Source organism: Populus trichocarpa, chromosome 17, assembly GCF_000002775.5.
Source record: "Populus trichocarpa isolate Nisqually-1 chromosome 17, P.trichocarpa_v4.1, whole genome shotgun sequence".
Taxonomy (NCBI): domain Eukaryota; kingdom Viridiplantae; phylum Streptophyta; class Magnoliopsida; order Malpighiales; family Salicaceae; genus Populus; species Populus trichocarpa.
In genome coordinates, this window is record NC_037301.2 from 5,372,026 (window position 1) to 5,382,859 (window position 10,834).

At 35.0% G+C, this 10,834-nt stretch overlaps 1 protein-coding gene across 2 annotated transcripts; it reads right to left on the minus strand.

Moving 5' to 3' along the window:
• Positions 1-8,484: 8,484 nt before the first annotated feature.
• Positions 8,485-10,834, minus strand: LOC18107203 (double-stranded RNA-binding protein 3). Of its 2 annotated transcripts, none has more exons than XM_024588660.2 (4): positions 10,569-10,834; positions 10,137-10,384; positions 9,833-9,980; positions 8,485-9,678 (listed from the first exon to the last, which is right to left on the minus strand). In XM_024588660.2, exons 2-4 carry the CDS (start codon positions 10,380-10,382, stop codon positions 8,681-8,683), a joined length of 1,392 nt encoding a protein of 463 aa, XP_024444428.1. In that variant the 5' UTR covers positions 10,383-10,384; positions 10,569-10,834; the 3' UTR covers positions 8,485-8,680. The 2 variants fall into 2 exon arrangements, with proteins under 2 accessions (XP_024444428.1, XP_006373199.1); XM_006373137.3 differs by having other exon boundaries at positions 9,761-9,980; positions 10,569-10,833.

Consider the following 10,834-nt stretch of genomic DNA (forward strand, 5'->3'; position numbering starts at 1 on the left):
ATCTTTTAAAACTAATTTTTTAAAAAGATTATTTTGAGTGTATACATGTTTTGCAAACTTATTGGTATAATCACGCTTTTTGTTTATCTTACTATATTTTTTTGAGATAATGCATGTTTTATTTGATATTTTTTGAACTAAAATAAACATAAGTATTTATATTTATCTTGCATAATTTAAATATTTTTTTGTTTATCAAGTTGCTTTATTTCAAGTTTTATATATTTTTTTACCTTGCTTGTTGTGGAGCTGAAATATTACAACACTCTTCAAGGTCTTTAGAGAGAGATTGATTTTCGGCGTCCCAATCCCATGAAGTGTGAAGTTGATATACAGAAATATAACTCTATTATACAAGAAGATAAAGTTTATACTTTCTTAGACGGACTTGATGATTGCTTGGACAAGATTCGAGCTGATGTGCTTCAACTTCACCCTTTTCCAACAATCGAACAAGCATATGCCTATGTCCGGCGAGAAGATCTGAGACAAATGGTGAAATTATCAAAAGCAGATACCATTTCCAGCATGGCCATGATATTAAAAGGAGGATAGAAATCACAACAACAACCTTCTCTTCAGATGGTAACAGATGGGAAGCCAGACATGAAATCAAAACACACAAGCTGAGGGAGGTGGTTGTACACACTGTAGGAATATGAAACACACTAAGAAAACATGTTTCAAGCTCCATGGATATCCGGACTGAAACCTGAAAAGTTTGATGAATTGAACTTTAAATGGTGATAATACAAATTATTGATTTATGTGCTCATTTTGAACTTGGTTAAGTTCTTATAGAAAAAAATTCTAAAGTTATCAATTAATAAATATGGTTTTATTATTATGGTAGCTTTGAATGTAAGGAATCATAATAATTTCGTGCATAATAACTACATTTTTAATAGATTAAAGGATACGCAATATAATGTGTATAGTTTAATTAATAGTGCAAAGGAACTTTGAAAAACTTTGGACAAAAAGTTTAAGGTTGAAAAAGCAAATCAAACTTAATCCATGGGTTAAACAAGACAACAAGATGAAGAAAATAATTATTCGTGGATCAGATCCAATTTCAAAATTTAAGTAGGCAAAAACTAATCTTTTGTTGTCCAAAAAATTATTTTAAACCCAAACATGAAGCTCGAGCACGAGCCAGGTTAGGCCACGCATGTGCATGTGAATTTAAGCCCAAATCCCACTTTACTCAGGACATCTCTCTTTGAAAAGTTCGGGTTCCCTTCTATTTTAATTTTAAGGTATTAAATTCTTACAAAATAAATTACTAGGAAAGCTTTTTTTTTTTTTATGTCGAATAGAGCTTTTAAGGGATTATGAGTTTCTCTAAAATATGCCAACTAAGAATTCTTTAAGATCAAATTTCTTATTCATCCATAATTTTTTTAAATCATGCTAATGTCTCATGTTAAAGAGCTTCAACAAAGTTTTAACCCCAAAAGTAAACGAACTCTACTTTTAATTTTATCTCAAATGCGCATATTAACCATATTTTAAATAATTTTTCCAACACAGCATACAAAAAAAAAATCATCTTGAAAGGAAGCAACTTCTATGCATAAACTTGTAGTCCATATGACTAAGAACAAGAATTCATGGGTAAATAGAAAATGCTAGTCTCAATAATGTTTTTTTACTGTTATTTTCTAAAAAACAATTTGAAGGTTCTAAATTAAAAAAAAAACCTAAATTTTTTATTCAAGCATTTTTTTATAAAAATATTTTTATTTTTGAGAAATATTATTTTGTTTCAAGGAAAACTTATTATGATTGTGAAAGCAAGTTTCAATTAAAAAAAATTACAAATCATGAATTGAAATTTTTTATGAAAAAAAATGAGAACAATAATTTTGAAAAAATTATATAAACACTTTACTATAAAAAAACTAAGAAAATATATATTTTATTCTTATTCAATATTAATGAGAAAAATTATTTTGAAATTATAAATATTAATATAATACAAGTTTGATTCCCAGGAAGCACACTTATTGGGAGGGGCAGCCATGAACCCCGAACATGACTAGTCTCACCCTTTAAAAAGGGTGTTAGGATACCCGAGTTAGCACAAAAAAAATATCAATATAATACAAAATTATATATAAATCAATTGATAATATCATCATAAAAAACCCATAATCTTCATAAAAAGTAATAGCATAATTTTTATTAGGAACATATTTTTTTGAATAAAAGGCAACAACAATCGAAATAAAGGTTTGTTAAAAGTTTTATTTATTTAAAATAAGTAGGAAAAATATATCTCTTCAATCTAAACTTCATTTCCTTATCAATGCATCCCTTTATTATTTTTAATGAAAACATGTTTTTTATTTTGAAGTATTGTTTTTTAAATAAAAATTTATCATGATCTCAAAAGCCATTTTTAATATAAAATATTAAAATAATATCTCAATATTTTGTATTTAATTGAAGTAAAGAAACTTTATTAATATTATAAAATCATGTCAAGAATCTATGTAAAAATAATAAAAATAAAAAAATTATTTTCATTAATATTCACGAACAAACTTCTAATTTTTGTTTTTTGCATATTAATTGCATAATAAATGAAAAAGAAATTGTTAACGTTCCAATAAAAACCTATAACATTATTTTACTATTATGTCAAAATTGAATAGTAATTTAAATATTATTTTGAGTATTTTATTTATCATACATTTCAATTAAAATGTAAAATAAAAAATTGGGAAATAAAATACCATACAAAGATGTCAACACTTGAGCATAAAAGATTGGCCCGCATGTTTGGCCCAATAAAAAAAGGTCCTTCTACACGGGCATGCAAGGCCAGGTCCAGATGCCTCATCTTCTTTATTATTTTTTTATGTTTAAAGGAGAATGATTTTTATTTTTTTAAAAATAAAGTGGACAATGCGTTGTCTATTGGTTCAGATTCCAACAATTAGAGACGTTGCTGAAATGTCAGGTTAGAAATTTTTTGGATCCAAAAACTTATTTTTAACTTATTGTTATCTAAAAACACCTAATGAAGATCCTAAGAATCCTTATGAGCCAATTGCTAACCTCAAAATACCCCTAACTCGGTAAAATAAATAAATAAATAAATCAAATATTTTTTTTCCCTTAACCCTGTATATTTTTATCAGCAAAATAAAAACTCAAAAACACCTTAGTGACATTTCTCTTGTCAAGAGAAACCCATGAACACCGAAACCTGCTTTTATGGTGGCTAGAATGTTGTTGACCGACCTGTAACAACCCGGCTTTTCAAGCCCAAAACAACAGTAAATTTTTTTTTTTATATACCTGACACGCATGGTGCCGGTAATCAGCAAACCTGATCCCTCACATCATCAAAATACAATCCATACAATCAACATTTCATTTAAAAATGAATCTTACATAAACACATAATATTATGGTTGCATAATTAGAAGTTCATATTAAAAATATACATACATAGACATGAGTTTGCATTCCTATCCTACTAATAGCCATTACGAATTTAAACAAAAGGATCTAATAAAAGTTATACATTCAGTACATTGATTCATACAAAATACATTGTGATTTAGAATGCGTCTACATGATTCCTTGCAAAAATAGGTTCCCGTGTATTGGGTTTCCTAGACATCTCGTTGGTGTGACGTCCCTGTTGCAGTACAAAACATTTAAGAGAATGCAATTACTTAATAATAATAATAATAGTAACTAAACGGTCTGGCAGTTAAATGAAGCATTAACATTTATAATTTCTTCATGTACTTGGTATAAACAGCTTGTAGTACATATATATGCACCAATTTTTGCAATCAACCATAATCTTAAACTCGGCTATCCTCTTAAGGCATCATTTGCTGAGGTTAATTGTTCACTCACCCCGGTCATCCACTTCGGATGCCATTAGCCAAAGCTAATCAATCGTTCATCCCGGTCATCCATTCGGATGCCATTAGCCGAAGCTAATCATTCATTTGTCCCGGCCATCCATTCGGATGCCATTAGCCGAAGCTAATTAGTCGTTCGTCCCAGTCGTTCGTCCTGGTCATCCATTCGGATGCCATTAGCCAAAGCTAATCATTCTTTATCCCGGCCATCCATTGGATGCCATTAGCCAAAACTAATCAGTCGTTCGTCCCGGTCATCCATTCGGATGCCATTAGCCGAAGCTAATCAATCCTTCGTCCCGGTCATCCATTCGGATGCCATTAGCCAAAGCTAATTAACTATTTGTCAACATTTAAGCGTTCGACAATCTAATATATGTTCTAACGCAATATGGTAATATTCATGATAAAGTATTTCATTATTCAACGTATAAAAAAGGAAGGTGCAAGTCACCTACCTGCTCCACCTGTGGGTTGTTCTTGTCTTGATGATGGTCCAATCCCGACCGCACCACCTAAGACATCAATGGTCACAAATCAGTACATTTGTATTTTTGAATCACATTCGTCACCACACTTATTTCAAGAGTTCATATGTTCACATTCAAGTGTTCCACATTTTACACCATCATACCATGAAATTGTTACTAGCATTTAAGTCATTTCTGCCTAGGAGGCTTATTGTAGAAATCGGCAGCGAGAACTGGTTCATGCAGGCTGCCCAATTCGGCAGCGAGAACTGATTCGCTGCAGGTAGCCAATTCAGCAGCGAGAACTGTTTCGCTGCAGGCAGCCAATTCGGCAGCGAAAACTGTTTCGCTGTTGGCGCCACAATTTCGGCAGCAAATGCTAACTCGCTGCAGACAACTCAGTTTCAGCAGCGAATCACAAATTCACTGCAGACAACTCAGTTTCGGCAGCAAATGCTAATTCGCTGCAGAAGACTCAGTTTCGGCAGTGAATGCTAATTCGCTGCAGCCGACATAGTTTCGGCAACGAATCACAATTTCGCTGCACAACACACAATTCGGCAGCGAATGCTAATTCGCTGCAGAACACTCAGTTTCGGCAGCGAATCACAAATTCGCTGCAGACAACTCAATTTCGGCGGCAAATGCTAATTCACTGCAGCTGACACAGTTTCGGCAGCGAATCATAAATTCACTGTAGACAACTCAGTTTCGGCAGCGAATGCTAATTCACTGCAGCCGACACAGTTTCAGCAGCGAATCACAATTTCGCTGCACAACACACAATTTGGCAGCGAATGCTAATTCGCGGCAGCTGACACAGTTTCGGCAGCGAATCACAATTCGTTGCACAACACACAATTCGACAGCGAATGCTAATTCGCCGCAGCTGACACAGTTTTGACAGCGAATCACAATTCGCTGTACAACACACAATTCGGCAGCGAATGCTAATTCGATGCAGAAGACTCAGTTTCGGCAGCGAATCACAAATTCGCTGCAGACAACTTAGTTTCGGCAGCGAATGCTAATTTGCTGCAGCCGATACAGTTTCGGCAGCGAATCACAATTTCGCTGCACAACACACAATTCGGCAGCGAATGCTAATTCGCTGCAGAAGACTCAGTTTCGGCAGCGAATCACAAATTCGCTGCATACAACTCTGCAGAAGACTCAGTTTCGGCAACGAATCACAAATTCGCTGCAGACAACTCAGTTTCGGCAGCGAATGCTAATTCGCTGCAGTCGACGCAGTTTCGACAGCGAATCACAATTTCGCTGCAGAACACACACATTGAAAACCATCGATTACAACATATAATCTTTCAATAAATTCCAGCAGAACACACACATTGAAACCATCAATTTCAGCACACAATCCTTCAACAAATCCCAGCAGAACACACACATGCATGCTGGCCAACCCCATAGTTAAAGTCAACCCTCTACCATGATTTGTTATTTCCACTTGATTCATTTTTCTTTGTTAGATGTTCTGAAATTGGCTTCATTTCATTTCTATTTCCTTGTCCTCCTAGTTAATTTCAGTTTCCTTCACAGCTAGCTTAGGTCTTAGGTCAATTTTCTTAGGGTTTTCTTCTTCATTTCCGTTTCTGGTCTTAAGGAGAAGAGGAAGGGAGTTTCATGACCCATACCTTTCGAATCTAACTAAGTTTGAGGAAGGTTTGACACTATTCTTTCTCTTCTCCTGCTGGTTCTCCTCCTTCTTCTTCCTCTCACGTTTTCCAGCCCTCTTTTTCCTTTCCCTCTAGGCAGTTGTCCAATCTTCCCTCAAGGTCTCATCTTTCCCTCACACGTTCACAAAGCACTCTCTACTAGTTTGGTTTAGGTTTCTGTTGTGAAAGAGGAAGGGAAGAACGACATGCAGCTGCTGTTTGGGAAGAGGATGGATCATCCTCTCTCTCCTCCTTGTATTTATACTCCCCATTAAATGAGGTGGGTTGTTTGGGGGTTGGTTTAGATGTGTTCTTATCCTTGTTTTGGTTTATCTAAAACCGGTTCTACCCCTCCCTCCCAGCTCTTTAAGTTAATTATTAAAAAAAAAAACAAGAACTGCGTCGCCGCCGATGCAGAAATCGGCAGCGAAAACTGCGTCATCAATTCTATCTATATATATATATATATTTTTTCTTTTGGGTGTTTACATACCACTTTTTCTTTCTTCTTTTATTTTTGACGATTCTCTCACTCATCTTAAATTTCAAGGACTAAAATGTATGATAAACGAAGATTATGACTGAAACATAAAACTTCCATTAACAAGGGACCAAAAATAAAAAAAAGTAAAAATTTTAGGGACTAAACTGTAGTTTTTGTGCCCCATGAACAATAGAAAAAGAAAAAGGGGTTGTCTATTTATTCCTGTGAGAAATTTGTTCCCTACTGTTTTAATTTTTTTCAATTAATAAAATCAACTTTTATTTTGCAAAATTAAGCTGGAAGAATATTTTTAAGCACTCCTAATACAATGTGGAATGTGATACGAAATAAATTATTATGCTTTATATCATGTAATAATAATATTAAAGATGAAATTGAAGGAAAAAAAAAATTCAAAGAAGAGTTGTGTATATACAAATAAATTGGAAATTTCTTGAAAAGCCTATAAAATGACATATACGACAATGATTTTTTATTTTCTTTTCAATGTCTAATATTTTATATATACAAATAAATTGTTGTTTTTGAAGCATAGAAGGAAATGCCCAAATGACCACAGTTTTTCCCTTAAAAATTACTAGTTCCGTTGCTCAAGTAAAGTCAGAAACTGCGATGATAATTACTTGTATGTTGATGTGCTCAAGAGACCGAGATTTTAATATATCACATGAAAATATTAAAAAATAATTTATATGAATGCAAGTTATATATAATTTTTTTTTATATAATAAAAAAAAAATTAAGAACATTCTATGTGGATGTAAAATATATATATATAGCTATCCCACATCAAAACAATTATGAAATGATTCATGTGGATATAAGTTATAAAAAAATACGAGGCAAAGTGTTAATAAATTAATTATATATTTTTTAAGTTTTTTAAAAAATATACATGTAAGAAAAAAAATCAAGTCTCACTTAGACCAAATTTCAAATTGACCTGTTCAATTCCAAGTTTTATTTTTATATACATGTGGTTTGTCTATTTAAAATTTGATTAAGGTTTTATAATTCAAATTAACCTGCCAAACCAGACTAGATTTCATAACCATGCTTGAAATTATCCATTCTACAGGATTTCAAGAATTTTTATATACATGTTGTTTGCTGATTTAAAATCCGATTAAGATTAATTCAAGTTAAGCTGCCGGAATTTCATAACAATGACTGGAATGATGATCCATTCAATATGGTATCAGTCTTTTCTAAAATGTTACTCCAAGCACCAGAAAATGCACATTTTGTATACATGCAAGTTATTAGCCGTAGAAAAAGCATTGTAGGACCTCCAAACTAAAAATTAATGGGCATGTGCTGCACTGTCATAGCTTATTAGGCAGAATTATCCACTTGTTCCAGACTACAAGCTCCGAATGCATCTATATCACCATGGCGAGCCCAAGTCTCTTTCTAAATTTGCCAAAAGTCAAACCTGCTTGGATGGGGCCTGAAGGGTAAAATAGTAGGAGATCATACCCACAGTACCAATTTACCCTTGCTCTAAACATTGAATGCCCAATATGCACTTAACGGCCACTTCACATTTGAAAACTCCTAGCCTGCCTAGAAGCATCTCACTCCCCTTTACACAGATTTGTTCGCACCTCACAGTCAATAATGGAGGATAAAAAATTATATAAAAAGGGAACCGAAGAAAAGAAATATTATAAACAATGTGAAAGTAAATGGCTCACAATAAATAAGAGGAGAAGAAGATGAAGGCATTAATGGAGAAGACAAGACCAATAAATTCTGGTCTGAAACTCGTAGGGTAAATTAATGGCTTGCGTTTATCGCTGCAATTGTCTGTTTGGTCCTCCCCCAAGACTGACTTCATTGCTACCCCCATCTGCCCCCCCACCCTCTCATCTCCTGCAACCCACTCTCCCAGATCACATTTAATGCTCTCTCTCTCTCTCTCTCTCTCTCTCTCTGTGCAGTAAATGTAATGTGGATTGGACTTTATAGAATTATCTAATCCAGAGGAGTATTAGTACAAAATTTAACCCCTAAGACAAAACCATGGTTTGTTTTTGAAAGGCCAAAAAAGGACTAATCTTGTTTTAACAACCAACCAATCAAGTCATGACTGCACGAAATGCTTGATTATGGGTTTAAACACGATTTCTCTCATCTTCACTTTTTACTACTACTTAATTGTAGCTTGTTTTTGAACTCAGTAGAACTCAGTTGAGTTTGATTTGACTCCGTCTTTTTGAACATTGATACCTCAGCTACTCCCGTAGTAGCAGGACGAGGAGGAGCATTTGTAGCTGATGGCGATTGTGGGGGTCTGATTGGTGATGGTGGTGCTGCACAAACTGGAATCACTGATCTTATTTGAACAGCTGGAGCAATCCTGTGAGGGTTAAACCCTCCAGTGAACATGGGCCTAGGAATATGGGTATTTGAGGGTGTATGGATGGAGGTTGATGCCATTGGAGATGGATTTGGAGACCCAAAAATTCTGCTACTAATGTGGGTTGACTCATGCTGGCTAGTGTTATCGAGCAAGGAAGTGACTGGCTTCCCAGTGTTGGAGAAAGGAAATGGCCTGTATATAGAACTTGAAGCATAAAGACTACTTGGATTTGAATTGCTTGTGCCCTCCTTTTCAATGGGTTTCTTGATGACATCTGATTTAGTGCCTAACCATTCTTCTTCATCTTTTAAGTGCTCTTCAAGTGCAACTGGAATCTCAGGTGCTTGAACTTGTGATTTTCCCTTAACTTGTAGTGGAATAGGCCTATTTAATATAAAGTGAGATGGATTGTCTATATGTGAGGTTGGTGGTAGAATCTTTGAAGTTGTTCTAGGTGGGGGTGGGGGTAGGAGAGACATAAAGGAGGAGTTTTGCTTTTGTGTTGAACCATCCGAGGCAGAATCCAATATAAGATCCAGGAGCCTCCAATGTGGATACTGTAGAGAGTTATTTGAGGTGGAGGAAGATGATGCACAGATACTGTCTCTGTGCCCCCTAACCATCCTTCTTCTTGCTTGGTTATGATCCCTGTTTTTTGCATGTTTAACTTCATCTTTGGATCTGAAATTTGACAGTACCCTTGCCACAACTGCTTGATCTTGTTCTTCACGGGTGTCTGTTTCTCTGCTACTCAAAGAATCCAAGTTTGGCACTGCACAAAATATATACATTGATTATGCAAATAATATAATTAACTATGAGAATAAACAAGAAATGAGGAATGAGATTTGTACTTCTTTTCAAAGCAGACCAGGCTGCAATAGCTGCATTCTTCTCAGCTTGTTTCTTTGTCTTTGCAGGCTCACCTGTGAAATTCATACCAGCAAGCTCCACGGTACAAGTGAAAACTGGGACATGACCAGGACCTGATCTCACAGTGGTATATGCAGGGAGGTTAAGCCCAGCTCTATGGGCAGTTTCTTGAAGCAGGTTCTTGTAAATTCCAGTCTCATCCTTCATTTGATTCCCAGAGAGAAACAATTAAGACTAGATCTAGAGGAATCAAATTGAAAATAAACTGGGTATATATCCATCCTCTAATCACCTTAAGCAATCAAGAAAACTAACTAAAACAAACCATCTAGAAAGATTATGGCAAAGTAAACTCACAAGAACTCTTGCTGTTAGAGACCTTGCTGGACCCCTTGAAGACAAAACATTAAGGGCAACTTCAGCAGCCGCATGCTCTGCCTGTCTTAATGTAGTGCAGTAACTGGGACTTTCAAAGATCTCACCATTAAAGTTCACAGAAGCTTTGAATCTTGGCGCATGATCAGGTCCTTCTCTAATGCAAGCATAAGCAGGAAGGTTGAAACAACTTCTTTGTGCAAGTTCTTGCAGTTGGTTCTTGAACATATCTACGCAAAAAGAGAAGCAAACAGTACACCTTAATCAAACCCACTTCCACATGTATCTCCATCATTCCAGTCAAAACAAAAGCAAGCTAGTGACAAAAAGAACAATATAGAGACAACATGGGGAAAAACCCATAATCTAAAGAGCCAAAAACACACAAAACTAAGACAAGATTAACAAACTCACCTACTGAGGCCTGATTTCTCACTTCTACATTGGCATGCTCAAGACAAAAACGTTAGCTGTTGCAATTGCTACTGATGTCTCATGTGAAGAAGAAATGATATGGAGTGCGGCAGTGAAAAATGTCAAAATAAAGCTTTAAGCTTACAGCTTTTGGTTTTGTTTTTAATTGCCTTTCTTGTTTTTCCTTCTATACACACACACACACACACACAGGGAAATAGGATCCCATGGATGTTTTTAACTCGCAAATAGAGGCACAGTAAACT

What these genes read in the sequence shown, in the direction of transcription:
- LOC18107203 (XM_006373137.3), bottom strand. Translation starts at nt 10,382, where the DNA reads ATGTTCAAGAACCAACTGCAAGAACTTGCACAAAGAAGTTGTTTCAAC. An exon ending in CTCTAACAGCAAGAGTTCTT is followed by an intron (nt 9,981 to 10,136) that starts GTGAGTTTACTT and finishes AATCAAATGAAG; the next exon opens with GATGAGACTGGAATTTACAA. An exon ending in CTGGTCTGCTTTGAAAAGAA is followed by an intron (nt 9,679 to 9,760) that starts GTACAAATCTCA and finishes TATTTTGTGCAG; the next exon opens with TGCCAAACTTGGATTCTTTG.